Source organism: Palaemon carinicauda, chromosome 41 (assembly GCF_036898095.1).
Source record: "Palaemon carinicauda isolate YSFRI2023 chromosome 41, ASM3689809v2, whole genome shotgun sequence".
Lineage (NCBI taxonomy): Eukaryota > Metazoa > Arthropoda > Malacostraca > Decapoda > Palaemonidae > Palaemon > Palaemon carinicauda.
The window spans coordinates 48,145,620-48,173,442 of record NC_090765.1 but is presented as its reverse complement, the minus strand read 5'-3'; the positions used below and the strand labels follow the sequence as shown (position 1 = coordinate 48,173,442).

The 27,823-nt window shown below is 46.1% G+C and overlaps 1 protein-coding gene across 2 annotated transcripts; it reads right to left on the bottom strand.

Moving 5' to 3' along the window:
* Positions 1–42: 42 nt before the first annotated feature.
* On the bottom strand, positions 43–27,381 carry LOC137632596 (GSK3-beta interaction protein-like). 2 transcript variants are annotated; one of them, XM_068364627.1, is made up of 3 exons: positions 27,223–27,381; positions 13,040–13,251; positions 43–229 (listed from the first exon to the last, which is right to left on the bottom strand). In XM_068364627.1, exons 2-3 carry the CDS (start codon positions 13,234–13,236, stop codon positions 46–48), a joined length of 381 nt encoding a protein of 126 aa, XP_068220728.1. In that variant the 5' UTR covers positions 13,237–13,251; positions 27,223–27,381; the 3' UTR covers positions 43–45. The 2 variants fall into 2 exon arrangements, with proteins under 2 accessions (XP_068220728.1, XP_068220729.1); XM_068364628.1 differs by having other exon boundaries at positions 27,317–27,381.
* Between the last annotated feature and the right edge of the window lie 442 nt (positions 27,382–27,823).

Genomic DNA, 27,823 nt, shown 5'->3' with positions numbered 1-27,823 from the left:
ACAATGTCTACCAAACTAAGCAAACTACTTTGTAAGAAGACGTATTCAATCAACTAAATCTAAATCCTGAGGATCTTCGTGCTCCTGAACCAAAAGAGATAACTTGGCAGCCAGTGCTGAACTGAAACTCTCTCGGTACATGGGGCTTATTGTGTCTAACAGTGCATATGGTGTTTCATAGTATGCATCAGATGGTTCACTGTTGTCATCATACTTGGAGCTTACAATTCTGCAAAATAAAGAAAAAACTTGAATTTCAAAACCTTAATCTAAATGGAAAATGAAAATCCTACTCAAAATTAGTTACCTTTCTTCAAGTGAAGCAGGATAAACACAGATATGTTCCCCTGATAACTATTTTAAAGATTCTTTTGCAAATGAGTACAGTAGGTCAACTATCATCTGAGCTCCTAAGTGTACCTAAAATTCTATGCTGTAATAAAGTAATTGAATGCTTTACCTAGATTTTTCACATTATTACTAGTAAAATAACTTCTTAAATATTCCTTGTTTAGACTGTAGGTTATGTATAGTATCATGGAGAATCTATAAATGCTAAACTGTACAATAATAAGAGAAAAATAGATTTCATAATTTCCATATTGGAAAAAATATTGGTTCTTAATTAAAATCAATGATTGGTTCCCTTTCATTAAAAATGGATAAACATAAAAACACACACACTGTGTGTGTGTGTATATGTGTACCATTTACAGCACATGCAAATATCCAAACTAAGGAAGTAAGTTCAGCTTTAAAGCACATAATACTATTTATAATATAAAATTGCAAAGAAAAAATTGCCAATTATCCGAATTTGCTAAAATAAAATAAGCATACTGTATTTTTTAATCAATCAAATTAAAATTTTCTGTTTGCACTGTACAGTATACCATTTCTGACTAGGTTCCATCACACACTAAAAATGGTAAAATGTTTTTCAAGTAGTAATATACTTCTTTTCCAAACTTACAGGGAGTGTGTGACACCAGTCTTAATATGCTGAATATAGTTGAAGCTAGGCACCCATAACCACAGCCTAAGTTGTTTCATCATAACAGGTCCTAATTTTATGCATGCTATGCTATTACTGTAATACTAATTCTTATAACTAATACAAACTTTTAGGAAATGAATATGACAAATTTTTCAAGTAACTTGTATTTTTCTTAGCCATACAAACATGTCCTTTCATTAGGGAGAGTGTTTAAGCACAATCCAGAATCGGTCGCTAAATTTGAATAAAGGGCATTTATCCAACTAGTGCGGGTGCGAGGCAAGAAGCCCAGTCACCTTTCTAGTCGTTAATTTCACACTTTTGATCTTTCAGCCAAAAATTGAGAGGGATGGTTAAGGAGAGAAGTTTGATTAAAGGACTCAGAATTGTATGGCTATGAAAAATACAAATTATATAAACAATTTGACCGTTCCTATGCATCGCATCATACAAACATTCGTCCTTTGATTAGGGACTCACTGCTTGGTGAGCTGGAAGATTTATAATGAAGGTGAGGGTGGAGCCAATAAACCTGACCTCATGAGCCCTGGTCCTCTCTCGTCAGCCTTAAGCTCAAGGACCCGTTTCATAAAGCCAGAAAAAGAGTGATCCTTGACAGGTCCTTCTGGGGGCTGGCAGTGCTAACAAAAAGCGTCTGACACCGAGGCCTGATGTGTCACTTCCTTTCCAGATAGGATTGCACTGACCCCACAGGACAAAAAAGCATCTCCTCTCGATTACCAACCAATGCCTCCTGAAGGGAGGTGATGGAGAAGGACTCAAATATTAGGCACAAAATTGAAGGAGACCTCCTACCCCTCAGTGTGGGTGACTTAATAAGAGAGAGTGTGTAAGTAGACAACTCTTTTCGTCGATATTAAAGTTAGCAGAAAGACAGTTTTGAGTCAGATCCCTGTCTGATAACCTTCTCAAAAGCTTGAATGTGTTACTCGTAAGAGCCTTGAGGACCAAGGTAATGTCCCAATCCGGGGGCCTGAAATTTTGGAGTGGGCAAGACTGTTCGAAGACCCTCATGAGCATAGACAACTCCCAGGATGCAGAGAGGTCTATGCCCTTCAGTTGGAAGACTATACTCAAGGCTGATGGGTAGCCTTTGACAGCTGCGACCGAGAGCTGCTTCTACCCACGAAGGAAGACTAGGAAATCCGCTATCTATGCTAGAGTTGCTCCGACTGGAGAAATATCCCTTCTACGAAACCAATTGCAGAAAATGGCCCACTTAGCTTGGTAGACAGCTGCATTGAACCTCTGGAGGTACCTACACATCTGTGCAGTGCCTCGCGAAAGGAGGAGGTGCTGAATAATCTTCACCCGCGATGAGCCAAAGACTCCACGGCTTGATGGTACCTCTGGAGTTGCAGATAACAAAGAATTGTGGGCCAAAGGAATAGTTCTCTCAGGATTTAGACCACAAGAACAAAAAGTTGGGGATAACATTCGGCATGAGACCATCTGGGAGCCACCAAGCACATCATGAGTCCTGGTGTAATCAATACTGTTGATTACCGGCCGGATCAGTCTGAAAGGCAAAAAGGCATACACATCCAGGTAATCATAAGGGTGTTGGAAGGAGTCTTCAAACACTGTACAAAGTTGTGGAACGAGAGAGCAGAACATGGGGAGCTTCGTGTTCACCCACCACAGGGCAAGAAGCTTTTTGCTACCAAACGATACAGAGACCACCATGGTTTTACAATCTGTCCTAGGTGACAGTGTGTGTCTACTAGTACATTCTTCATGCCAAGAATGTACTTTGCTGACAACTCAATGGCGTGAAATGTCGCCAAAATGTGCATTCGCTTCGTCAGCTCACTAAGAGGCGCAGTCCGCAAAACCATTACAGCATCTCAAGGACATTGATGTGCATATGTCTTCCTTCTACAGTCCATAACCCAGAGACAACCAAGTCGTCTAGGTGTGCTTCCCACCCCTACTTTGATGCATCTGAGAACTGTTGCATGTCTGAAGGTGGTGAGTCAAGTGGGACTTCCCTGGTGAGGTTGTCCTTGTCGAGCCACTAGGTCTGTTCATCTCAAGCTCCTGTCTCACTGAACAAGGAGAGGGGGATTCCTGTCGGCTAAGCAGTGATCTTTTAGAAACCAATAAGGGAATCTCTGGTGAAGTAGCCAGTGAGGAACAAGCTTCTCCAACGAGGAAAGGTGGCTGAGAAGACATTGTCAGCGCTGAGCTCGTACTTCTGTCTTGGACAGAAATAACCATGTAACCTCCCTGAGACTGCTGATACAATCGTCTGTAGGAAACTCTTTCGTTGCTGCCATGTCTATCAGCATACTCAGGTACTTCAACCTCTGCTTGGGTATGAAATTCTACTTCTCCCAATTTACCACAATCCCTGGTTTCCAGCAAAATGCAAGAATCTGAACTCATTCCTGAAGCAATTGCCTCTCCGAGGAGGTCAGGATTATACCAGTGGTCAAAATACATCAGCAAACGTATCCCTCGTGAGAGGGCCCAGCTGACTACTAAGGTGAACACTCGAGTGAACTCTTGGGGAGACATAAATATTCAGCAGCAAAGAGTCTTGAACTGGTACACAGTACCGTAGAGAGAAAACCAGAGGTACTTTCAAGAGGACTGATGAGCAGGCAATTGAAAGTATACATCGTTCAGGTCTACAAAAAGCATGAAATCTCACTCTATGACGGAAGATAGCATAGACTGTACCGTCTCCATTCTGAAATATGTTTGATGAACAAAATTGTTCAGAGAAGAGAGGTCGATGACTGGTCTCCAGCCCTGTGTTGCCTTCTCCACTGGGAGGAGTCAACTGTAGAAGCCAAGAGACTCGTCTCGAACGACTTCTCTAACATCCCTTCTGCCTCTTCCCACAAGGCCAGGGCTTTCATGGATGTTGGATGTTCCATTGGAAACTCAATTGAAACTAGAGATAGGAGGGCCAGTGGTCATGGAAGGGTAGCTCAGCCTTGTGTCTCTGCCAAGTCACCCAATGATGAAACAAGCATCCCCTTACTCTCTGCAGTGGTAGAGGGGGAACGCCAGCATCAGCGATTTTCTCTCCCTCGCTTTTTCCCACCACCACACTTCCTCAAAAAAATGGGTTGGCATACTTGAAAAAGCTGTGCGCACACAGGTTCTTTTCTAAAAAAAAAAAAAAAAAAAAGGTTGTGGGAGCTGTGGGCAAAGGTCTCGAAGTGGATACGGGGCCTTTCCTCAATCCCAAACCTGCAGGATTGGCCGCAACCCTTTACGAAAGCCAGAGGCCCTTGAAAGAGGCAGCACAGTGGATCAGGGAGTCCTGCTAAGCAGTCCTCCATGACTCTACCATTGCCTGCACAAAACTCTCCAACAGGAGAGAAACGAGAAATGACTGAATCCCACCTTCTCAAAACCCAATTAGCCCACAGGTTTTCTGCCTGGTGGGAGAAAAAAAAGTGACTGCCTTACCACCCAACAACACAATGCTCTTGTACTTCTCCATAACACAGGAGTGTGCGCAAGGGGTGAGGTGAATGCACCCTGGTACTACTGTAGACAACTGAGTGCTGGTGAACATCTGAGCGTGAGCACACTATGGGGTGCTAACAACTAGGTGAGTTAAAGCAAGCATGGGAATCAACTTCATGTGAGAGTTCTTCTTCAGAGTGAACAGGAAAGTGAGTGCAGACTGAGGGGTACGTGCGCATTGGTGAGTAGCACGCACAAACTGAAGAGCACACAAAAACCTGAGGATTAGCCTTATGTGAGAGCTCTTCTTCTGAGTGAACAGGTGAGTGCATGCATGCTGAAGAGTACTTGCGAATTAACGAGCAGGCATGAAAAAAGAGGATCAACCACGTGTGAGAGCTCTTTAGAAAAATTGGAAGAGGAAGTATAATCTGGGGTATACGTAGGTGCAAGGACTCTCATAGTGCTTTCAAGTTTTGTCTCGTCCTCTGAATTGGTAAGACTCCAAAGAACCATCCCAAAAGGGGTGTGGGCATGCTTTGTGCTCTCAGATAGGGAAGGTTTCCAAGAGAAACTGTAGGAAACTTTGTCACGCTGTGTGAAGGAGGGGCAGCAGGCTGTGCACGGAAGCACTCTTTTACTTACAGTAAAGGGACAGATTCCAGAGATTCCTCTGCAGATGAACAGGTTAAAATCAAATGGATGAGGAGATGAAGGAAACAGCTTCCTATCTTTCCTTTAACTGGAGGTGAAGGAGCTATCGAAGGGGAGGACCAGTCGTCAACTACACCAACAGTAATCCTAGCTTGGCTAGAAGGGGTCATGTCATATGAAATAGCAGTAGGAAACTGGAAAGTCCTAGCGAGGGCTTGCAGCAGTCTTAACGAGGAAAATATGCCCTTCATTCCTTAAGGACACAGCGTCTTTAGGGCCAAGTCATCGTCAGTCACATCAGGCTTGCTACGGACTGAAGGACGGAGGATTCCTGATTAACTAGGGGAATCAGACATAACTCCTTCACATGCAGCCATAAGATACAGAAGTTCCTGGTCGTCATCCTTCTTCGCCTTCCCTTCGCCAATGGGAGATGTTGAAGGGTTGGAAGGTAGAACACCTGAGAGCAAAAGAAGAGCACCAGTGGATTTCTTCATTTAACTTCTTCCTCCTCTTGCCAAATTCCACCCATTACGGCAATGGCTATTCATTACAAAGGGATGATTGCAAACAATCATGGCCCCCTACAAAAAGGTCCCAAGGAATAGGGATCAACATTGGTTTTGCTCATAAAGATGCCGTACTCACGGCCAGGGACTCCGGGGCAGGATCACATGTCCACGCATTGTTTATCCATTCCAGAAAATATCAACCAAACATACTGCAAAGATAAAAAGAAAATTAATACAGCAAAGTTAGGAACACCGACAGTACATCCATACTGCTCGGCGGCTGAAATAAAGTGGCTATTCAGTTAGCTTACAGGGAGGCAGGGCTTTCCCAACACCCTCTGGTAACTACTGATATCACATCATAAATTTTAACAGCCAAATTCCAGGTTTGTTGAAATCATACTTCCATTAAAGAATGATAGTTTGCATTCAGATGGGAACAAAAGAGGTTTTAAAGGCCCACTGTTACAAACTAATTTGCTTGTGCAACTAAATAGCTGTATCTTTTGGCTGATTTTGTATCATTATCAATGGAAAGGAAAAATGTTATTTTCATTAGTAAAATAAATTTTTGAATATACTTACCCGATAATCATGTAGCTTTTAACTCCGTTGCCCGACAGAATTCTACGGGAGGGATACGCCAGCTATCACTATACTAGAAGGGGGTGTACTCACCAGCGCCACCTGTGGCCAGGTACTGCAGTACTTCTTGTTGACATCACCTCACTTTTTCCTCGGTCCACTGGTTCTCTATGGGGAGGAAGGGTGGGTCAATTAAATCATGATTATCGGGTAAGTATATTCAAAAATTTATTTTACAAATGAAAATAACATTTTTCAATATTAAACTTACCCGATAATCATGTAGCTGATTCACACCCAGGGGGGTGGGTGAAAACCAGTGTACATGACTAAAGGATAGCTAAGTATCCCGTATTTCATATAATCAGTTATCTCAGAATAACAATGAAATAATAAGTACCTGGTAAGGAAGTCGACTTGAACCGTTACTCTGCCTTTATTAAGTTCGTCTTCCTTACTGAGCGCAGCGTTCCTCTTAGGAGGCTGAATCAACTCAAAGGTGCTAAAGTATACAGGGCTGCAACCCATACTAAAGGACCTCTACACAACCTCTAACCCAGGCGCTTCTCAAGAATGAATTGACCACCCGCCAAATCAAAAAGGATGCGGAAGGCTTCTTAGCCTACCGTAACAACCCAAAAAACAACAATAAAAGCATTCAAGAGAAAGGTTAAAAAGGTTATGGGATTAAGGGAATGTAGTGGCTGAGCCCTCACCTACTACTGCACTCGCTGTTACGAATGGTCCCAGGGTGTAGCAGTTCTCGTAAAGAGACTGGACATCTTTAAGATAAAATGATGCAAACACTGACTTGCTCCTCCAATAAGTTGCATCCATAATGCTCTGCAGAGAACGGTTCTTATTAAAGGCCATCGAAGTGGCTACGGCTCTCACTTCGTGGGTCCTTACCTTCAGCAAAGCAAGGTCTTCATCCTTCATGTGAGAATGGGCTTCTCTAATCAGAAGCCTTATATAATACGAAACTCCGTTTTTGGACATGGGCATCGAAGGTTTCTTGATTGCACACCATAAGGCTTCTGACTGTCCTCGTATAGGTTTTGACCTATTAAGATAATATTTCAGAGCTCTGACAGGGCAAAGAACTCTTTCTAGCTCGTTACCTACCATGTTGGAAAGGCTAGGAATTTCAAACGATCTAGGCCAAGGACGTGAAGGAAGTTCATTCTTAGCTAAGAACCCGAGCTGTAAAGAACATGTTGCAGATTCGGATGTGAACCCAATGTTCTTGCTGAAGGCATGAACCTCACTGACTCTTTTAGCTGTTGCAAGGCAGACGAGGAAAAGTCTTGAGGGTAAGGTCCTTGAAGGAAGCTGACTGGAGAGGTTCGAACCTAGGAGACATAAGGAACCTTAAGACTACGTCTAGATTCCAGCCTGGAGTGGGTAAACGACGTTCTTTAGAAGTCTCAAAAGACTTAAGGATGTCTTGAAGGTCCTTGTTGGAAGAAAGGTCCAAACCTCTGTGGCGGAGAACTGAAGCCAACATACTTCTGTACCTTTAATCGTAGGAGGCGAAAGGGATCTCTCATTCCTTAGATGTAATAGGAAGTCAGCTATTTGGGTTACAGAGGTATTGGTAGAGGAAACTGCATTGGCTCTACACCAGCTTCGGAAGACTTCCCACTTGGATTGGTAGACTCTACGAGTGGATACCCTCCTTGCTCTGGCAATCGCACTGGCTGCCTCCTTCGAAAAGCCTCTAGCTCTAGCGAATCTTTCGACAGTCTGAAGGCAGTCAGACGAAGAGCGTGGAGGTTTGGGTGCACCTTGTCTACGTGAGGTTGACGTAGAAGGTCCACTCTTAGAGGGAGAGTCCTGGGGACGTCGACCAGCCATTGTAGTACCTCTGTGAACCATTCTCTTGCAGGCCAAAGGGGAGCAACCAGCGTCAGCCGTGTCCCTTCGTGCGAGACGAACTTCTGAATGACTCTGTTGATGATCTTGAACGGTGGGAATGCGTAAAGGTCGAGATGGGACCAATTCAGCAGAAAAGCATCCACATGAACTGCTGCTGGGTCTGGAACTGGGGAACAGTACAAAGGAAGCCTCTTGGTCATGGAGGTGGCAAACAGATCTATCGTAGGCTGACCCCACAAGGTCCAAAGTCTGTTGCACACGCTCTTGTGAAGGGTCCATTCCGTGGGGATGACTTGATCTTTTCTGCTTAGGCGATCTGCTGAGACGTTCATGTTGCCCTGAATGAACCTCGTTACTAGAGTGAGGTTTAGACTTCTTGACCAAATGAGGAGGTCCCTTGCTATCTCGTATAGGTTCCTCGAATGGGTCCCTCCCTGCTTGGAGATGTAAGCCAAGGCTGTGGTGTTGTCGGAGTTCACCTCCACCACCTTGCCTAGCAGGAGGGACTTGAAGTTCATAAGGGCCAAATGAACTGCCAGTAGCTCCTTGCAGTTGATGTGGAGCGTTTCCTGTTCCCTGTTCCACGTTCCCGAGCATTCCCGTCCGTTCAAGGTCGCGCCCCAGCCCGAGTCTGATGCATCCGAGAAGAGATGAAGATTGGGGGTCTGAATCGCTAACGATAGGCCCTCCTTGAGAAGGAGGTTGGTCTTCCACCACAAGAGAGTGGTCTTCATCTCTTTGGTGACAGGGATAGAGACTGCTTCGAGCGTCAAATCCTTGTCCCAATGAGCTGCTAGATGGAATTGGAGAGGGCGGAGGTGGAGTCTCCCTAACTCGACGAACAGGGCTAATGATGACAGGGTCCCTGTGAGACTCATCCACTGTCTCACCGAGCAACTGTTCCTCTTCAGCATGCTCAGGATGCAATCTAGGGCTTGGCTTATCCTTGGGGCCGATGGAAAAGCCCGAAAATCCTGACTCCGAATCTCCATTCCCAGGTAAACTATGGATTGGGAGGGAATGAGCTGGGACTTTTCGAAGTTGACTAACAGACCCAGTTCCTTGATCAAGTCCAAAGTCCAGTTGAGACTCTCCAGACAGCGACGACTCGTGGAGGCTCTCGTCTAAGTAAAGGGAGGCTCTGATGTCCGATAAGTGGAGGAATTTTGCAATATTCCTCATCAGATGCGTAAACACCATAGGAGCTGTGCTTAGGCCAAAACACAGGGCTTGGAATTGGTACACAACCTTTCCAAAAACGAATCTCAGGAAAGGTTGGGAGTCTGGATGAATAGGAACGTGAAAGTAAGCGTCTTTCAGATCCAACGAGACCATCCAGTCCTCCTGCCTGACCGCTGCTAGGACCGACTTAGTCGTCTCCATAGTGAACGTCTGCTTGGTGACATAAGCATTGAGCGCGCTGACGTCCAGCACCGGTCTCCAACCTCCTGTCTTCTTGGCTACCAGAAAGAGACGGTTGTAGAAGCCCGGGGATTGATGGTCCCGGACTATAACCACTGCCTTCTTCTGTAACAGGAGCGACACCTCCTGGTGCAACGCTAGCCTCTTGTCCTTTTCCTTGTAGTTGGGAGAGAGGTTGATGGGAGAAGTGGTCAGAGGGGGTTTGCGGCAGAATGGTATCCTGTAACCCTCCCTTAGCCACCTGACAGACTGGGCGTCTGCACCTCTCCTTTCCCAAGCTTGCCAGAAGGTCTTGAGTCTGGCTCCTACTGCTGTCTGGAGAGGAGGAGAGTCAGTGTTTGCCTTTTGAAGTCTTGGGACCTTTCCTAGACCTGCTCCTGGAAGAGTCTGGACGGGAGCTTCCTCGGCTGGGGGCTCTGCCACGAAAGGGCGGAATAAACCTTGTAGCAGGAGTATCAGCCACTGGGGTGCGGAAAGTCCTGGGAGCTGAGGGAGCAACCTTAGTCTTACGAGCTGAAGAGGCCACAAGATCATGAGTGTCCTTCTGAATCAGGGCCGCAGACAAATCCTTGATAAGCTCTTCGGGAAACAAGAACTTAGAAAGCGGAGCAAAAAGGAGTTGAGACCTTTGACAAGGTGTGATGCTGGAAGAAAGAAAGGTGCAAAGTTGCTCCCTTTTCTTAAGAACTCCTGACACAAACATTGAAGCAAGCTCGCCAGACCCATCCCGAATTGCTTTATCCATGCAGGACATTAAAAGCATGGCCGAGTCCTTGTCCGCAGGGGAGGTCTTCTTGCTCAGGGCCCCCAGGCACCAGTCTAGAAAATTGAACATCTCAAAGGCACGAAATACACCCTTTAGGAAGTGGTCTAAATCGGAGAAGGTCCAGCAAACCTTAGAGCGCCTCATTGCTGATCTACGAGGAGAGTCGACCAAACTTGAGAAGTCAGCCTGGGCAGAGGCAGGGACTCCCAAGCCTGGTTCCTCTCCTGTGGCATACCATACGCCCGCCTTAGAAGTGAGCTTAGTAGGTGGGAACATAAAGGAAGTCTTCCCTAGTTGCTGTTTAGACTGCAACCACTACCCTAATATTCTTAAAGCTCTCTTAGAGGACCTAGCAAAGACGAGCTTAGTATAAGTTGACTTAACAGGCTGCATGCCCAGCAAAAACTCAGATGGAGGAGAGCGGGGGGTAGCAGAAACAAAATGGTCCGGGTATACCTCTCTGAAAAGAGCCAGGACCTTACGAAAGTCAATGGGTAGAGGAGAAGACTTCTGTTCTTCCACGTCTGATGAGGGATCCAGGTGCGCAGCTTCCTCCTCAGAAACCTCATCACCAGAGTGTAGCGAAGTGGGAGGAAAAGTAACAGTGGTATGCTGAACAGCAGAATCTGAACAAGCGGGTGCATAAACGCTTGTGGTTTCATCCTCAAGTCTCTGTTGCTGAGTTAAAACCTGAGGTTCAGGCTGCAAAGACTGGTCAAGAAGAGTAGAGGAAGGTAGGCGCATGGGTTGAGGCGGCTGACTCCTAGCATGAGTTTCTTGTCTCAAGAGTTGCGCTTGCTGTAAGGGAGGCGGATGCGCAGTAGCAGATTCCTGAGGAACGAGTTGAGGTTCCTGAGGTGTGAGCTGCGAGAGTTGAGGTAGCGGCTGCGCAGAACGCAGTTCCTGTCTCGCGAGTTGAGGTTCCTGAGGTGCTAGCCTAAGGAGTTGAGGCTCTCGCCTTGAGGAGGGTTGAGGTCGCTGCAGCGAGTGCTGAGGTGGCTGCCTCATGGATGGAAGAGGTTGTCGTACCTCAAGAGAATGTTGCCTCGCTGGTGGAACCGCAAGCGGAAGCGGAGGAAGTAAGGCATAAGACTCCTGCTCCCATTGCTGAGGTTGCCTTAAGGAAGGCGGAGGTTGCTGCACACCGCTGGTAACTGGCAACTCAGTATGCGGTAAGGTATCCTGAGGAACCTCAACTTCGTACGCCTGGCAGACTGGACTGCGGTGAGGCGGAGCAATCGCAGGAGGAGGTGTAACCTTCTCAGCCTGACACTCACGCATTAAGACCGCAAGCTGTGACTGCATGGACTGCAGCAAAGTCATCTTGGGGTCGACAGACGCTAAGGTCTGCTGAGGCAAAGCCTTAACAGAAGATGAGGTCTGTTGCGGCATCACCTTACCTCTCTTAGGAGGTGTGCAGTCACCTGATGACTGCGGAGAGTCAGAGCTAATCCAATGACTGCAACCAGGTTGTAGAACTCTTGAGGTCTGGACTTTGCGTTTGAGAGGTCTTGAGACCTGAGTCCAGCGTTTTCTCCCTGACATTTCTTCTGCAGACGAGTAAAAGACGGGCTCAATCGTCTGCGGGTGGGAGTGACGGTCTCTGTAAGACACGCCCGCAACCACCGAGGATACTTCTGTGCGCCGATCAAGGCCTGCCGAACCCTTTTGCCCTTCGACATTGCTTCTCCCCTGGGCTTGGGAGCTTGCAAGAGGTCCCGGACTGGGAGGACGACTGGCACGCACAGAAGTACCCTCACGCACCACACTGACACTGACACTAGCACTTGGCACCGCACTGACACTAGCACTTGGCACAGCACTGGCACTATCCCCTCCCACTGCACTTTTGACCTTAAGTTCTTTGACTTCTGCCATAAGAGACTTATGATCGCTAACCACCGATTCCACTTTGTCACCTAAAGCCTGAATGGCACGCAAAACAACGGACATATCAGATTGAGTACAAATAGTAGGTTCGGGGGTAGCCACTACAGGGGGAGGAAAAGGTTGAGGATCATGAGGTGAGGAAAAAAGTGAAGAGCGAGAAGAACTCCTCCTAACTCTCTCTCTCTCTAACTTGGTTGAATATTTCAGGAATCGAACAAATTCAAGTTCCGAAAGTCCGGCGCATTCCTCACATTGATCTTCCAACTGACAGGGTCTTTCCCTACAGTCAGAACAAGCGGTGTGAGGATCAACCGAGGCCTTCGGAACACGCCTATTACAAGACCTACATCGTCTATGGGGTGGGGCTTGTGAAAGGTCAGACATCTTGAATCAAAGAGTTAGTCAAGGGGGATTCCAAATCAAGCAAAAAGATCGTTAACCATATAAAAGCTATCTAAGCTAATAAGAAAAGTTTCCAGTATAGCGACAGCTGAAATCTTAGAGAATACTTCACCAAAAACCGTGAACAATACTCCAAAATCATAAGCATATCCCAGAACGTCTTGCCGGAAGCACGACAGAGGAAAAAGTGAGGTGGTGTCAACAAGAAGTACTGCAGTACCTGACCACAGGTGGCGCTGGTGAGTACACCCCCTTCTAGTATAGTGATAGCTGGCGTATCCCTCCCGTAGAATTCTGTCGGGCAACGGAGTTAAAAGCTACATGATTATCGGGTAAGTTTAATATTGAAAATTTTGTTTTCAACCTAATATACTGTAATGCATAAATTTATAGGAATGATATTAGTGGTAACTACATATTATACACACAGACATTCTAAATTTCTCTAAAGCCTGATTTTCAATCTAAAATTTCCGTTATATGTACCTGAAACCTGATGCTGTGAGTTCTATACAATATGTGTTATTTTCCCTGGTAGTGAGGTTGAAGAAGATGGTAGTATTTGAAGAAGGCAGTGATGATATATGAATCTGGCTGACACAATCTTTTACATCTTGAATGACTGCAGAGGCTTCCACATGCCATTCCTCCTCATCATGGACACGTTCTTCTTGATGCTCCATGCTAGGATACTCATGCTAAAACAGAACCAAGAGTTAGATAACATCTAAAGTTTACTCAAGACTTAATTAGGAAAAAGACTTTAAACAAATTTTACAATTTATTAATTATAGAACCACTGCCTTAGATAGTAATACATTTCAATAAAGGTGGATGGCAGGAATGGCACCAGAATTTCTCACCAGCCATACTCATTATTAAGTTTTGCACCTTCTGATATAGGATTACTAGCCCAATTCCTGATGGTGTGAAAAATCTTACTAACATGACAAATTCGTAGATAATTTCCGTTTTTCCCTAACTAATACAAACATTACGTTATTTATTATGGATATTCTTTCGGCCAAGTGGAATGGTTGCCATTTAGACTTTTGGTGCAAGGTGGCAACCCTACCCAGACACTGAGTAGGGGGTAGCTAGGAGTACTAGCCGCCTATATATATACTCACCGAACTGTGATCTAGTCACTTTCTTTTTGGCTGGTAGAGAGCGATTATCTCCTTTCTCTCCTCTTCAAAATTTATCTTGCTAACTTGGTAGGTCTACCCCCAAAGCTGAAAGGCTAACCATAAAAGTACCTGTTATTTGAATCTGGTGTTTAATGCAAATGGTAGCTGTTGAGATCCAGATACTGTACCCATATAGAAAACATATCAGTAAATCAGGAAAAATAGAGCAAGAAATGACAAATTCGTAGATAATTTGTATTTTTCCTAACGATACAAACCTTTAGCTATTTATTAGGGGTATTATTTTTGGTGAAACTGAAAGGACGAGCCATTCAAATTTTAGCGAGGGTTAACTAACCATTCAGCTAATTAGTAGGGGTTAGGCGGGGTAGCTTGCTACCTCTCCCACTCACACACCTGTGATTTAGCTCACTTTGCTTGCAGGTAGGATTTCAAGGGAGGGATAGGGTCAGCAGGTAAGTTTGTATAAATAGCTAAAGGTTTGTATCATTAGGAAAAATACAAATCATCTACGAATATGTCATTTGTTCCGTAACTGGAATACAAACCTACGCTATTTACTCGGGGAGACTCACCCACTAGGAAGTGGACATCCCTGCCAATCTGGCTTTTTGGCTTTACCCGGGGGCTCCTTGCATTGAATATGTTGATACAGTACCAAATATACGGAGTCCCTATACCTCGCTAAACCCTGCTATGTAAGGTCTGCGGCCTACGCAAGCTGTGTGTTGAGATAGGCAGTGTGACTGTCAAGGTGAAAGTTATTCCGAGACTTTGTAAGAAAAACTATTAGGCCAAGACTTTCCAAATACCACTGCGCCAGGGTATGGGGACGCAATAGCATTGACACAATACTAGGTACACATGGGAGCATGTTTTACCTGCAGTGGTTAGGTCAGCTTGTGCAGAGAACCCAGGATGCTGCTTTCCCCATAAGAGGGGAAGATGAAGAAAAGAAAACAGGCCAGTCATTCCTTTTCATTCATGCAGACTAAAGCTGGGTAACAATGCCCTCAACCTTCTGCTACTTGTCCAATAAGGAGCTTGGGGTATACAACCAGCTATTGTGCAGCAACCACAGAACCAATAGAGATCGTATCGAGTTCCTCTGGGTCACGTCTTGCAGGAGAAAGGTTGTGAAAGTCACCTTGAGCATTCACACCCTTTCTTGTAGAACCTGCATCACATAGTAATCTGCTTTGAAGGGCCTGGGGCATAGCTATGACCCTGACGTCATTGTTCAACGTGTTGTATAAGGATCTGGATTCAGAGTGTGATTGATGACTTTCTGAATCTAGCAGAGATGATGTTTTGGAGATCCTCCTCTTGTCTCTCCCAGTGCTGACAAGAGAAGGCACCCGGGTGGGCTGTTGCCATTCTCTTGAGGTAGATCCTCAAACCTCACCCCGGGTACAGTAACAGAGGATCTAGATCGTCAGTTACCGAGTGGAGACTTCTTGTCTAGGATATGTCACCTCTGGAGACTGTGTCTTGGCAACAAGCTCAAGGACAATACTGAACTTTGTCATTCAGCCTTCTCATGAGTGGGCGATGTCGAAAGAGAGACCATGAAGTTCCTTGACTCGTTTTGCCGCAGTCAAAGTGTGTACGAACACTGTCTTCTAAACCAGGTGAAAATTTATTGCCTGGTGAAGTGGATCGTAGGGAGGTCTCCTTAGAGACCGGAGAACTCAAACCATGTTCTGAAAGGAAGGTCTCAATTCTGACTGGGGCAAGGCAAGTTTGTAAGTCCGCATGAGTTAGGAAAGATCTAGCGATGAGAGGATGTCCCTTCCTTTCAGTTTGAAGGTGAGGCTCAAGGTCGAGTGATCGTCTTTACCTGCCGAAACTGAAAAGGGGGTCTTTTTCTCCTGCATATACTCAAGGATTACGCTATCGCTGGATTAAAGGTATAGAGTGAAGAGATACACTTTCCTATGGCACCAACCACAGAAGACATTATACTTTGCCTGGTAGACTGATGATGGGGAATTCCTCAGATATCCAGAAAACCTCTTTGCAACTTATTGCAAAAAAACCTTTTCGAGAGAGGAGGTGCTGGGTATTCTCCAGGCATGCAATCATAGCGAAGCTATAGCTTGTGGTAGATGTCAAAGTGTGGCTGTCAGTGACGTGGAGAGGATTCTCTTGGAGGCTCCATCAAGAGCTGCAGAAGGTTTGGAAACCACTTCGCGTAATGCCATAGCGGAACTATGAGAGACCTTGAGAGGATGACCCATGTTCTAGCCTTGTTGAGTACCCATTTCATCAGGCAAAATGAGGATGAGACGTAAACGTCGTTGTACCCACCGTTGTTGGCATGCCTCTTGCCAGAGAGCCTTGGGGTCTAGGACTGGGGAGCAGTGGAAGCCTGAGGTTCAGGGGCATTGCGAACAGATCCACAGTTGGAGAACCCCATAAAGTCAGGACTTTGTAGGCTACAAGGAGATCCAAAGACCATTCAGTACACCCTATCTGAGATGCTGTGCTCAGACTGTCGGCGAGCACATTCCTCTAGTCTGAAATGAAGCAAGCAGATAGTAGTACCGAGCGGGCTTCGGCCCATCTTAGTATTTATACTGTTAGATGGAAAGAGGCTGCAAGCAAGTTCCTTCTTGCTTGTTGATGTGAGCCACTATATGGTGTTGTCCCTCATCACACCACTGAGTGGCGCATCAAGAACTTATGAGACTGTTGAAGGACCGGAAAGTTGGCCTTCATCTCTTAAGAGATTTAAGTGAAGATACTTTCGGATTCTGTCCAGAGGCCTGAGGTCGTGTGGTGCAGCACGATGGTCCTTCCTCCCTTCTTTTGATGTGTCTAAGCACAGCATCAAGTCTGGGGGGGGGGGGGGGGGATGAGAAGGTTACACCTCCCCGTAGATTCTCGACTGCCACCCATCCCTTAAGGTCCGTCCAATCCTCTGGTTCCACGGGGATCAGAATGTCCGGGGAATTGTTGGCCTGATTCCAATCGAACTTGTGTCGTCACTGGAGAAAACGAATCCTGAAGCGGCCGTTGGAAACTAGACGGGCCAGGGATGATAGCTTGACCAAGGCTGTACAATAAGCTGCCTGAAAATATCAAGAACAGTGAAAATTTGCAGATTTTTAAGAAGTTGAAAACCCACTTATTCACTGAATGCTACGATTTGAATGAAAAGTGCATTAAACAAGATTATAGATGTTAACTCAGCGTGTACGAGGGAGGCCCTGCGGAGCGGGGCCTTGAAGACTACTCACAAGTAAGTAAGTAAGTAAGTGACCCTACCATGCGCCCTGATGGGGTTCATGCTACTCCTTAGAACAGCATCGTTCTGGCAAACATTAACCAATGGTCAAAGGCTGGGTATCATGGAAACAGTGCAGTTGGAGAGTGCTCGCAAGTAGTCAGCTGTCGACAAGCTGCTGATGGGGGCTGTCGATGTCGATCGTCTGCCGATCGCTTTAGTGGATCGGTGTGATGGCGAACGGCGAGTAGCGAGAAGTGTGTTGTTTGCCTTCCGATCTAGGGAACAACAGGCAGAGGTCGACTAGAGAGTCTAAGTTAACTGCCGGTGAACAGTGAACTACCAATCATCAGCGAAATGGCGATCTGTGAGCCGAAGATGGTAACCGACAAGAAGACGAAGGCTGTCTGGTCAGTCAGCCAAGGAAGGCTGGCGAACAATGAGTTGGCTATCGGCTTGGAGCGCCCTGAGAAACAGCAGAATGGTTTAAAGATCGCTAGTTGGTGATCGGCGAGCCACTGACGATCAGAGCTCAGAGCTCTGAAAGGAAGCTTGGAAAGCTGATGATCGAGAACCGTATGGTTAGAGAAACATTCGACAATCGGAGTGTTGAGGTAATCATCGGTGAATGGCGATCTAGTGATCAGCGATTGGAGCATTAGTGAATAGTAAGCAAGCAACAGCTGACTATCGAGGACTGGCGATCGGCGAGCTTGAGATCAGCAAGGTGATGACAGGCTATTAGAGTGCTGGGGGTCAGAGAACAGCGAGAATGAGGTCGATGATCGAAGAAAGACGAGCTAGCAATCGGCGAGCTAGTGATTAGAAAGCTGATGACTGATTATCGACTAGTAATCGGCGATCGGCACGCTAGCAACCGGAGATAGTTAGCAATTGGCAAGACTGGAGGTCAATCATCAGAGAAAGATATAGCTATCAGCGAGCTAGCGATCAGCAAACGGTGATCTAGCGATCAGCCGGTTGATGATTTCTCATTGGTGGAAGACAAGCTAGTAATCGGCAATTGGCGGACTAGTAAACGGCAGTTGGCGAGTTAGTGATCGACGAGCTGGTAACTGGAGATTGGCGAGTTAGTGATCGGCGAGCTGGTAACTGGAGATTGGTGAGTTAATGATAGGCCGTTCGCAATGTCCAGATTGTGTTTGCTGACAGTAGTACTGACCTTTCAAAAAAGTTTTCCCTTTCGTTCTTTTTGCCTTTCACGCGAGTGCACAGGAGAGTGCTGGAGCATTGGGGAACGTTAAGGAGCGCTGGCGCGCTGGAGAGCACTAGAGTGCAGAAAAGCACTGCGCAGGAGAGCACTGACGAGCAAGCAAGCGCTTAAGCACAGGTGAGCACAGGCGAGTGCAGGCAAGCCGAAGAACGCTGTTGCTCAGGCAAGCACAGGTGCGCACGTGAGCGCAGTCGAGCTGGAGAGCGCAGACGAGCTGGAAAATACTGATGTACAGGCAAGTGCTGATGAGCTAGAGAACGCTGGTGCGCAGGCGAGCGCTGACGAGCTGGAGAACATTGGTGCGCAGTCAAGCGCTAACGAGCTGGAGAACGCTGGTGCACAGGTGAGCGCTGACAAGCTGGAGAATGCTGGCGGGCAGGTGAGCGCTGGCGCACAGGTGAGCACAGGCGAGCGCTGGCGCACAGGTGAGCACTGGTGAGCTGGCGCACAGGAGTGTTTGCGAGCTGGAGAGAGCTAACATGTTGCACTATACTAAATAGGTACTAATTTTTTCTATTGTATATTTTGCCTCCCTTTTCCAATTTCCATTATTTCTGGTCTTCTTTAAAACACTGAGCTGGTTTGTAGGACATTACATCTATTGATAAAATTATAGAATGGTACAATAAATGGTTTGTAGAAAATAAGACTGGTTTGTAATATGTTATTTTCATTAGTAAAATAAATTTTTGAATATACTTACCCGATAATCATGTAGCTGTCAACTCCGTTGCCCGACAGAATTCTACGGAAGGGATACGCCAGCTATCACTATACTAGAAGGGGGTGTACTCACCAGCGCCACCTGTGGCCAGGTACTGCAGTACTTCTTGTTGACACCACCTCAATTTTTCCTCGGTCCACTGGTTCTCTATGGGGAGGAAGGGTGGGTCAATTAAATCATGATTATCGGGTAAGTATATTAAAAAATTTATTTTACTAATGAAAATAACATTTTTCAATATTAATCTTACCCGATAATCATGTAGCTGATTCACACCCAGGGAGGTGGGTGAAAACCAGTGTACATGTATATCAAGAAGCTAAGTATCCCGTATTTCATATTATCAGTTATTCAAAATAACAATGAAATTATAAGTACCTGGTAAGGAAGTCGACTTGAACCATTACTCTGCCTTTAATAAGTTCGTCTTCCTTACTGAGCGCAGCGTTCCTCTTAGGAGGCTGAACAACCCTAAGGTGCTGAAGTATAAAGGGCTGCAACCCATACTAAAGGACCTCTACACAACCTCTAACCTAGGCGCTTCTCAAGAACGAATTGACCACCCGCCAAATCAAACAGGATGCGGAAGGCTTCTTAGCCTACCGTAACAACCCAAAAAACAACAATAAAAGCATTCAAGAGAAAGGTTAAAAAGGTTATGGGATTAAGGGAATGTAGTGGCTGAGCCCTCACCTACTACTGCACTCGCTGCTACGAATGGTCCCAGGGTGTAGCAGTTCTCGTAAAGAGACTGGACATCTTTGAGATAAAATGATGCAAACACTGACTTGCTCCTCCAATAAGTTGCATCCATAATACTCTGCAGAGAACGGTTCTGTTTAAAGGCCATCGAAGTGGCTACAGCTCTCACTTCGTGGGTCCTTACCTTTAGCAAAGCAAGGTCTTCATCCTTCATGTGAGAATGAGCTTCTCTAATCAGAAGCCTTATATAATACGAAACTGCGTTTTTGGACATAGGCATCGAAGGTTTCTTGATGGCACACCATAAGGCCTCTGACTGTCCTCGTATAGGTTTTGACCTTTTAAGATAGTATTTCAGAGCTCTGACAGGGCAAAGAACTCTCTCTAGCTCGTTACCCACCATGTTGGAAAGGCTAGGAATTTCGAACGATCTAGGCCAAGGACGTGAAGGAAGTTCATTTTTAGCTAAAAATCCGAGCTGTAAAGAACATGTTGCTGATTCGGATGTGAATCCTATGTTCTTGCTGAAGGCGTGAACCTCACTAACTCTTTTGGCTGTCGCAAGGCAGACGAGGAAAAGAGTTTTGAGAGTAAGGTCTTTGAAGGAAGCTGACTGGAGAGGTTCGAACCTAGGAGACATAAGGAACCTTAAGACTACGTCTAGATTCCAGCCTGGAGTGGACAAACGACGTTCTTTAGAAGTCTCGAAAGATTTAAGGATGTCTTGTAGGTCCTTGTTGGAGGAAAGATCCAAACCTCTGTGGCGGAGAACTGAAGCCAACATACTTCTGTACCCTTTAATCGTAGGAGCCGAAAGAGATCTAACATTCCTAAGATGTAACAGGAAGTCAGCAACTTGGGTTACAGAGGTATTGGTAGAGGAAACTGCATTAGCTCTGCACCAGCTTCGGAAGACTTCCCACTTGGATTGATAGACTCTACGAGTGGATATCCTCCTTGCTCTGGCAATCGCTCTGGCTGCCTCCTTCGAAAAGCCTCTAGCTCTAGCGAGTCTTTCGACAGTCTGAAGGCAGTCAGACGAAGAGCGTGGAGGTTTGGGTGTACCTTCTTTACGTGAGGTTGACGTAGAAGGTCCACTCTTAGAGGGAGAGTCCTGGGAACGTCGACCAGCCATTGTAGTACCTCTGTGAACCATTCTCTTGCAGGCCAAAGGGGAGCAACCAGCGTCAGCCGTGTCCCTTCGTGAGAGACGAACTTCTGAATGACTCTGTTGATGATCTTGAACGGCGGGAATGCATATAGGTCGAGATGGGACCAATCCAGCAGAAAAGCATCCACGTGAACTGCTGCTGGGTCTGGAACTGGGGAACAGTACAAAGGGAGCCTCTTGGTCATGGAGGTGGCGAACAGATCTATCGTTGGCTGACCCCACAAGGTCCAAAGTCTGTTGCACACGCTCTTGTGAAGGGTCCATTCCGTGGGGATGACTTGATCTTTCCTGCTGAGGCGATCTGCTGAGACGTTCATATTGCCCTGAATGAACCTCGTTACCAGTGTGAGGTTTAGACTTCTTGACCAAATGAGGAGGTCCCTTGCTATCTCGTACAGCTTCCTCGAATGGGTCCCTCCCTGCTTGAAAATGTATGCCAAGGCTGTGGTGTTGTCGGAGTTCACCTCCACCACCTTGTTTAGCAGGAGGGACTTGAAGTTCATTAAGGCCAGATGAACTGCCAGTAGCTCCTTGCAGTTGATGTGAAGCGTTTCCTGTTCCTTGTTCCATGTTCCCGAGCATTCCTGTCCGTCCAAGGTCGCGCCCCAGCCCGAGTCTGATGCGTCCGAAAAGAGATGAAGATTGGGGGTCTGAATCGCTAACGATAGACCCTCCTTGAGAAGGATGTTGGTCTTCCACCACATGAGAGTAGTCTTCATCTCTTTGGTGACAGGAATAGAGACCGCTTCGAGCGTCAAATCCTTGTCCCAGTGAGCTGCTAGATGGAATTGGAGAGGGCGGAGGTGGAGTCTCCCTAACTCTATGAACAGGGCTAACGATGACAGGGTCCCTGTTAGACTCATCCACTGTCTCACCGAGCATCCGTTCCTCTTCAGCATGCTCAGAATGCACTCTAGGGCTTGGCTGATTCTTGGGGCCGACGGAAAAGCCCGAAAAGCTTGACTCCGAATCTCCATTCCCAGGTAAACGATGGATTGGGAGGGAATAAGCTGGGACTTTTCTAAGTTGACCAAAAGACCCAGTTCCTTGATCAAGTCCAAAGTCCAGTTGAGACTCTCCAGACAGCGACGACTTGTGGGGGCTCTTAACAGCCAGTCGTCTAAATAAAGGGAGGCTCTGATGTCCGCTAAGTGGAGGAATTTTGCAATATTCCTCATCAGACGCGTAAACACCATAGGCTCTGTGCTTAGGCCAAAACACAGGGCTTGGAATTGGTACACAACCTTTCCAAAAACGAATCTCAGGAAAGGTTGGGAGTCTGGATGAATAGGAACGTGAAAGTAAGCGTCTTTCAGATCCAACGAGACCATCCAGTCCTCCTGCCTGACCGCTGCTAGGACCGACTTCGTCGTCTCCATAGTGAACGTCTGCTTGGTGACATAAGCATTGAGCGCACTGACGTCCAGCACCGGTCTCCAACCTCCTGTCTTCTTGGCCACCAGAAAGAGACGGTTGTAGAAGCCCGGGGATTGATGGTCCCGGACTATCACCACTGCCTTCTTCTGTAACAGGAGCGACACCTCCTGGTGTAACGCTAGCCTCTTGTCCTTTTCCTTGTAGTTGGGAGAGAGGTTGATGGGAGAAGTGGTCAGAGGGGGATTGCAGCAGAATGGTATCCTGTAACCCTCCCTTAGCCACTTGACAGACTGGGCGTCTGCACCTCTTCTTTCCCAAGCTTGCCAGAAGATCTTGAGTCTGGCTCCTACTGCTGTCTGGAGAGGAGGAGAGTCAGTGTTTGCCTTTCGAAGGCTTGGGACCTTTCTTAGACCTGCCCCTGAAAGCGTCTGGACGGGTACTTCCTCGGCTGGGGGCTCTGCCACGAAAGGGCGGAATAAATCTTGTAGCAGGAGTATCGGCCACTGGGGTGCGGTAAGTTCTAGGAACCGAAGGAGCAACCTTAGCCTTACGAGCTGAAGAGGCCACAAGGTCATGAGTGTCCTTCTGAATAAGGGCCGCAGACAATTCCTTGATAAGCTCCTCAGGAAACAGGAACTTAGAAAGCGGAGCAAAAAGTAACTGAGACCTTTGACAAGAGGTGATACCAGTGGAAAGGAAAGTGCACAGTTGTTCCCTTTTCTTGAGTACTCCCGAAACAAACATGGAGGCAAGTTCGCCGGACCCATCGCGAATTGCTTTATCCATACCGGACATTATAAGCATGGCCGAGTCCTTGTCAGAAGGGGCAGTCTTCTTGCTCAAGGCCCCCAGGCACCAGTCGAGAAAATTGAAAATCTCAAAGGCGCGAAAGACACCCTTTAAGAAGTGGTCTAAGTCGGAAAAGGTCCAGCAGACCTTAGAGCGCCTCATAGCCGATCTACGTGGAGAGTCAACCAAACTTGAGAAGTCAGCCTGGGCAGAGGCAGGGATTCCCAAGCCTGGTTCCTCTCCTGTGGCATACCATACGCCCGCCTTAGAAGTCAGCTTAGTAGGAGGAAACATAAATGAAGTCTTCCCTAGTTGTTGTTTGGACTGCAACCAATCCCCTAACATTCTTAAAGCTCTCTTAGAGGATCTAGCAAAGACGAGCTTAGTGTAGGCCGACTTAACCGGTTGCATGCCTAGAGAAAACTCTGATGGAGGAGAGCGAGGGGTAGCAGAAACAAAATGATCCGGGTAAACCTCTCTGAAAAGAGCCAGGACCTTGCGAAAGTCAATGGAGGGTGGTAACGACTTGGGTTCCTCCACGTCCGAAGAGGGATCATCTAGGTGCGCAGCTTCCTCCTCAGAAACCTCATCACCTGAGTGTTGAGAAGCGAGAGGTAAAGTTACAGCGGTATGCTGAACAGCAGAATCCTGACAAGCGGGTGCATAAACACTTGCGGTCTCATCCTCAAGTCTCTGTTGAAGAGGATGAGGGCTGGTAATGACAAAGTCATGAGGCTGGGATGAAGGAGGTTCTGCGGAGGTTTGAGGAGCAAGTGTGGAGAGAGGCGACTGAAGTAAAACCTGAGGTTCAGGCTGCAAAGACTGGTCAAGTAGAGGAGAAGGTGGTAGATGCATGCGTTGAGGTGGCTGACTCATTGCATGAGGTTCCTGTCTCAAGAGTTGCGCTTGCTTCAAGGGTTGAGGTGGTTGCGCAGTAAGAGATTCCTGTCTCACGAGTTGAGGTTCTTGAGGTGTGAGCTGCGAGAGTTGAGGTGGCGGCTGCGCAGAACGCGGCTCCTGTCTCACGAGTTGAGGTTCTTGAGGTGCTTGCCTCGAGAGTTGAGGTTCTCGCCTCGAGGAAAGTGGAGGTAGCAGCTGCGAGAGCTGAGGTGGCTGCCTCAAGGATGGTAGAGGTTGTCGTACCTCAAGAGGTTGCTGCCTCGAGGATGGTCTTACTGCAAGAAACTCTTGCCTCAAAGGAAGAGGAGGTTGTAAGGCATAAGACTCCTGTCCCCATTGTTGAGGGGGTTGTCGCGTGGTAAGAGATTCCTGCCTCAAGGAAGGTGGAGGTTGCTGCACAACGCTGGTAACTGGCAACTCCCAACGCGGTAGCTCACGCATGGAGGTAGCTTGAGGAACCTCAACTTCGTACGTCTGGCAGACTGGACTGCGGAGAGGAGGAGGAGCGCTCGCAGGAGGAGGTGTAACCTTCTCTGCCTGAAACTCACGCATTAAGACCGCAAGCTGCGACTGCATGGACTGCAGCAAAGCCATCTTGGGATCAACAGACGATGAGGTCTGTTGAGGCAAAGCCTTAACAGAAGTTGAGGTCTGTTGAGGCATCGCCTTACCTCTCTTAGGAGGTGTGCAGTCACCTGATGACTGCGGCGAGTCAGAGCTAGCCCAATGACTACATCCGGGCTGTTGAACTCGTGAGGTCTGGACTTTACGCTTAAGAGGTCTTGAGACCTGAGTCCAGCGTTTTCTCCCCGAAAATTCTTCTGCAGACGAGAAAAATAAAGGCTCAATCGTCTGAGAGTGGGAGTGACGATCTCTGTAAGATACGCCCGCAACCACCGAGGATACTTCTGTGCGCCGATCAAGGCCTGCCGAACCCTTTTGCCCTTCGACATTGCTTCTCCCCTGGGCTTGGGAGCTTGCAAGAGGTCCCGGACTGGGAGGACGACTGGCACGCACAGAAGTACCCTCACGCACAACACTGACACTGACACTAGCACTCGGCACAGCACTGGCACTACCACTTCCCACTGCACTTTTCACTTTAAGTTCCTTGACGTCCGCCAAGAGGAACTTGTGGTCACTCACTACCGACTCCACTTTATCACCTAAAGCCTGAATGGCACGTAAAACATCAGACATATCAGGCTGAGCACAAATAGTAGGTTCGGGGGTAGCCACTACAGGGGGAGGAAAAGGTTGAGGATCATGGGGTGAGGAATAAAGCGAAGAGCGAGCCGAACTCCTCCTAACTCTCTCTCTCTCTAACTTAGTGGTATACTTGAGGAATCGAACAAAATCAAGTTCCGAAAGTCCGGCGCATTCCTCACATCGATCTTCCAACTGACAGGATTTTCCCCTACAGTCGGAACAAACGGTGTGAGGATCAACCGAGGCCTTCGGAATACGCCTAATACAAGTCCTACATCGTCTTTGGGGAGGAGCTTGAGAAAGGTCGGACATCTTGAATCAAAGAACAGTCAAGGGGGATTCCAATTAAAGCAAAAGATCGTTAACCATTAATCAAATCAATATAAAAGCTATCTAAGCTAATAGACAAGTTTCCAGTATAGCGAAAGCTGAAATCTTAGAGCAATACTTCACCAAAAACCGTGAACAAGACTCCAAAATTATAAGCGTATCCATGTAGGTCTTGCCGGAAGCACGACAGAGGAAAAATTGAGGTGGTGTCAACAAGAAGTACTGCAGTACCTGGCCACAGGTGGCGCTGGTGAGTACACCCCCTTCTAGTATAGTGATCGCTGGCGTATCCCTTCCGTAGAATTCTGTCGGGCAACGGAGTTGACAGCTACATGATTATCGGGTAAGATTAATATTGAAAAATATTTTTTGATGTTCTGAACGTTTTTGATAATGATTCCAGGTAGAAATCCATAGTTATTGAGTCATGGTGGGTAGCCTACGATAACTTAAAAGCTATGGCTTTGCGCTAGGTATCATCATCAATTACGTTTGAAACACCTGAAAATTTACTGTACTTATCTAATTGTATAGATATCTGAATTAAGTTTTTAAAACTTTGCTTCTGTCAATCGTCGGCAATAAAAATTCACTGTGATAAAATAAGATACCATAATCAAAACCGAGTAACAGTAATGAAACACTGTCAAAACATTTGAGCCTTAGTATGCCAGACTTCCAGAAGCATACAAAACAGGGGTATCCATCCCATTTTCTATGGAGTCATTTGTAGCAATGTTCATCGTATTACAAATACTTCCTTTCTTAATTGTGCTAATGATTTATTGGTTTTTGCTCTGACGTATGCTTGCTACACTCACGAATAAACATTATCTCAATACTCCTATGTTCTGGCAAGCAGCCTACATTTCGCTACGCATTAACCCCCCGGCTAGTATTTTGGCCATAATTATCAATTACACAAACTTTCTGAGTTCAATACACTTAACAAAGGGGATAGTTATAGCTTCGTGCTCCAACATCTGTTCAAACACGGACTTGGCTTCCTTTTTCGAATGATCAGACTAAATCAATCAAGCACATTTCTACCCAAACCTTTTATTATTAACATAATCAATAAAATAAGAGCTATGATTATGTTGCATATTCCAATATTGAAAATTAATAACAAAGAGAGGGGTGTATGTGATAGTGGCCACCTGTATGTATTATGGCTCACTTAGAATACGGCAGTGTAAGGGGGGTCGCAAGGGGGCGTTAGCCGTTAGGTATGAAGGTAAGGACACGGCTTGTAGGTTAGGTTGGGGGGGGGAAGTTTAGGTTAGTTGATGTCCATTTTTAATCAACTCATGAGTAACCGGCCTCTAATATACAAAGGCTCCACTTTATTAATTGAGGTTTCTGCCAGTAGTATATGGCATTCGAAATACAGTAGTGTATTTGCAAAGTGTTTCAATGTCCTAACTAATATTGTACCATTCTATAATTTGACCTATGAATTAGTATGAACTGTCACAAGTAATAGCCGGTCTATCAATACAATACTAGGAAACTATAGTATTACCCTTTTCTCAGTAATACAGTAATGTATTATAAGGTTAGCCCGACCTGTTCGAGGGAAAACTACCACAGGGTACCATACGTTATCGAATAAAACAACTACGTCATAGAATTTATCACCTACTATAGGCTATGTAAGAGGAAATAAAAAAAAGTATCCTATTATTAAACAAAGCAGCTAAAGATGTTATTCTGAGAAAACGTCAAGAAGGATTACAACACATTCGACTACTGTACGGTAAACCTACGAGTTAGAAAAAAAATTACAGACAACAGTAAATTCAAGCTATTCAACAATGTTTAAACTGTATGGTCTTTAAAAAAATACTTACATGCTTTAAGACTACGGCAATTTGTTAATACATTCTAATATCAAACGATTTATTGTTATTAAAATGAACTAAATAAATATGCTTCGTTTCCTACAATTGCGTTGATGAGTGTTGTTATCGTCTGCCCTAATGCAACACTGGCAAACAGCTTCTTCACATACGCAGCCAGCGAACACAAACACTAGCAATCCTTAAAATAAACTCTCTCTCTCTCTCTCTCTCTCTCTCTCTCTCTCTCTCTCTCTCTCTCTCTCTCTCTCTCTCTCTCTCTCTCTCTCTCTCTCTCTCATATTGCTTAAATTGAAGGCAAGTGAAACAGAAACAAGAAACCTAGAAATTAAAGTTTTGTCAGATTCCTATTAGTATGACAAATGACATAAACTTTGACAAAATAAAAAATAGATTGAGCATATTTACTCTAAAAATCTAAAAAAGAAACTCAGGAGTGACTCCAGGGACCAATGCAATCTTCTTACCCTTTGATTATTAACTAAAAACACACTTATTTTAAGGTCACATAGAATAATTTTCATACATTTCAAACAATGTCAACCTAATCCACTTCACATTACTATTATAACATGAATGTTATTCAGCCGGA

Bases quoted from the DNA above. Each gene is read 5' to 3' on its own strand.
- LOC137632596 (XM_068364627.1), bottom strand. From the start codon at position 13,236: ATGGAGCATCAAGAAGAACGTGTCCATGATGAGGAGGAATGGCATGTG. The intron at 230-13,039 runs GTACATATAACG...TTTATTTTGCAG, and splicing joins CTCACAGCATCAGGTTTCAG to AATTGTAAGCTCCAAGTATG.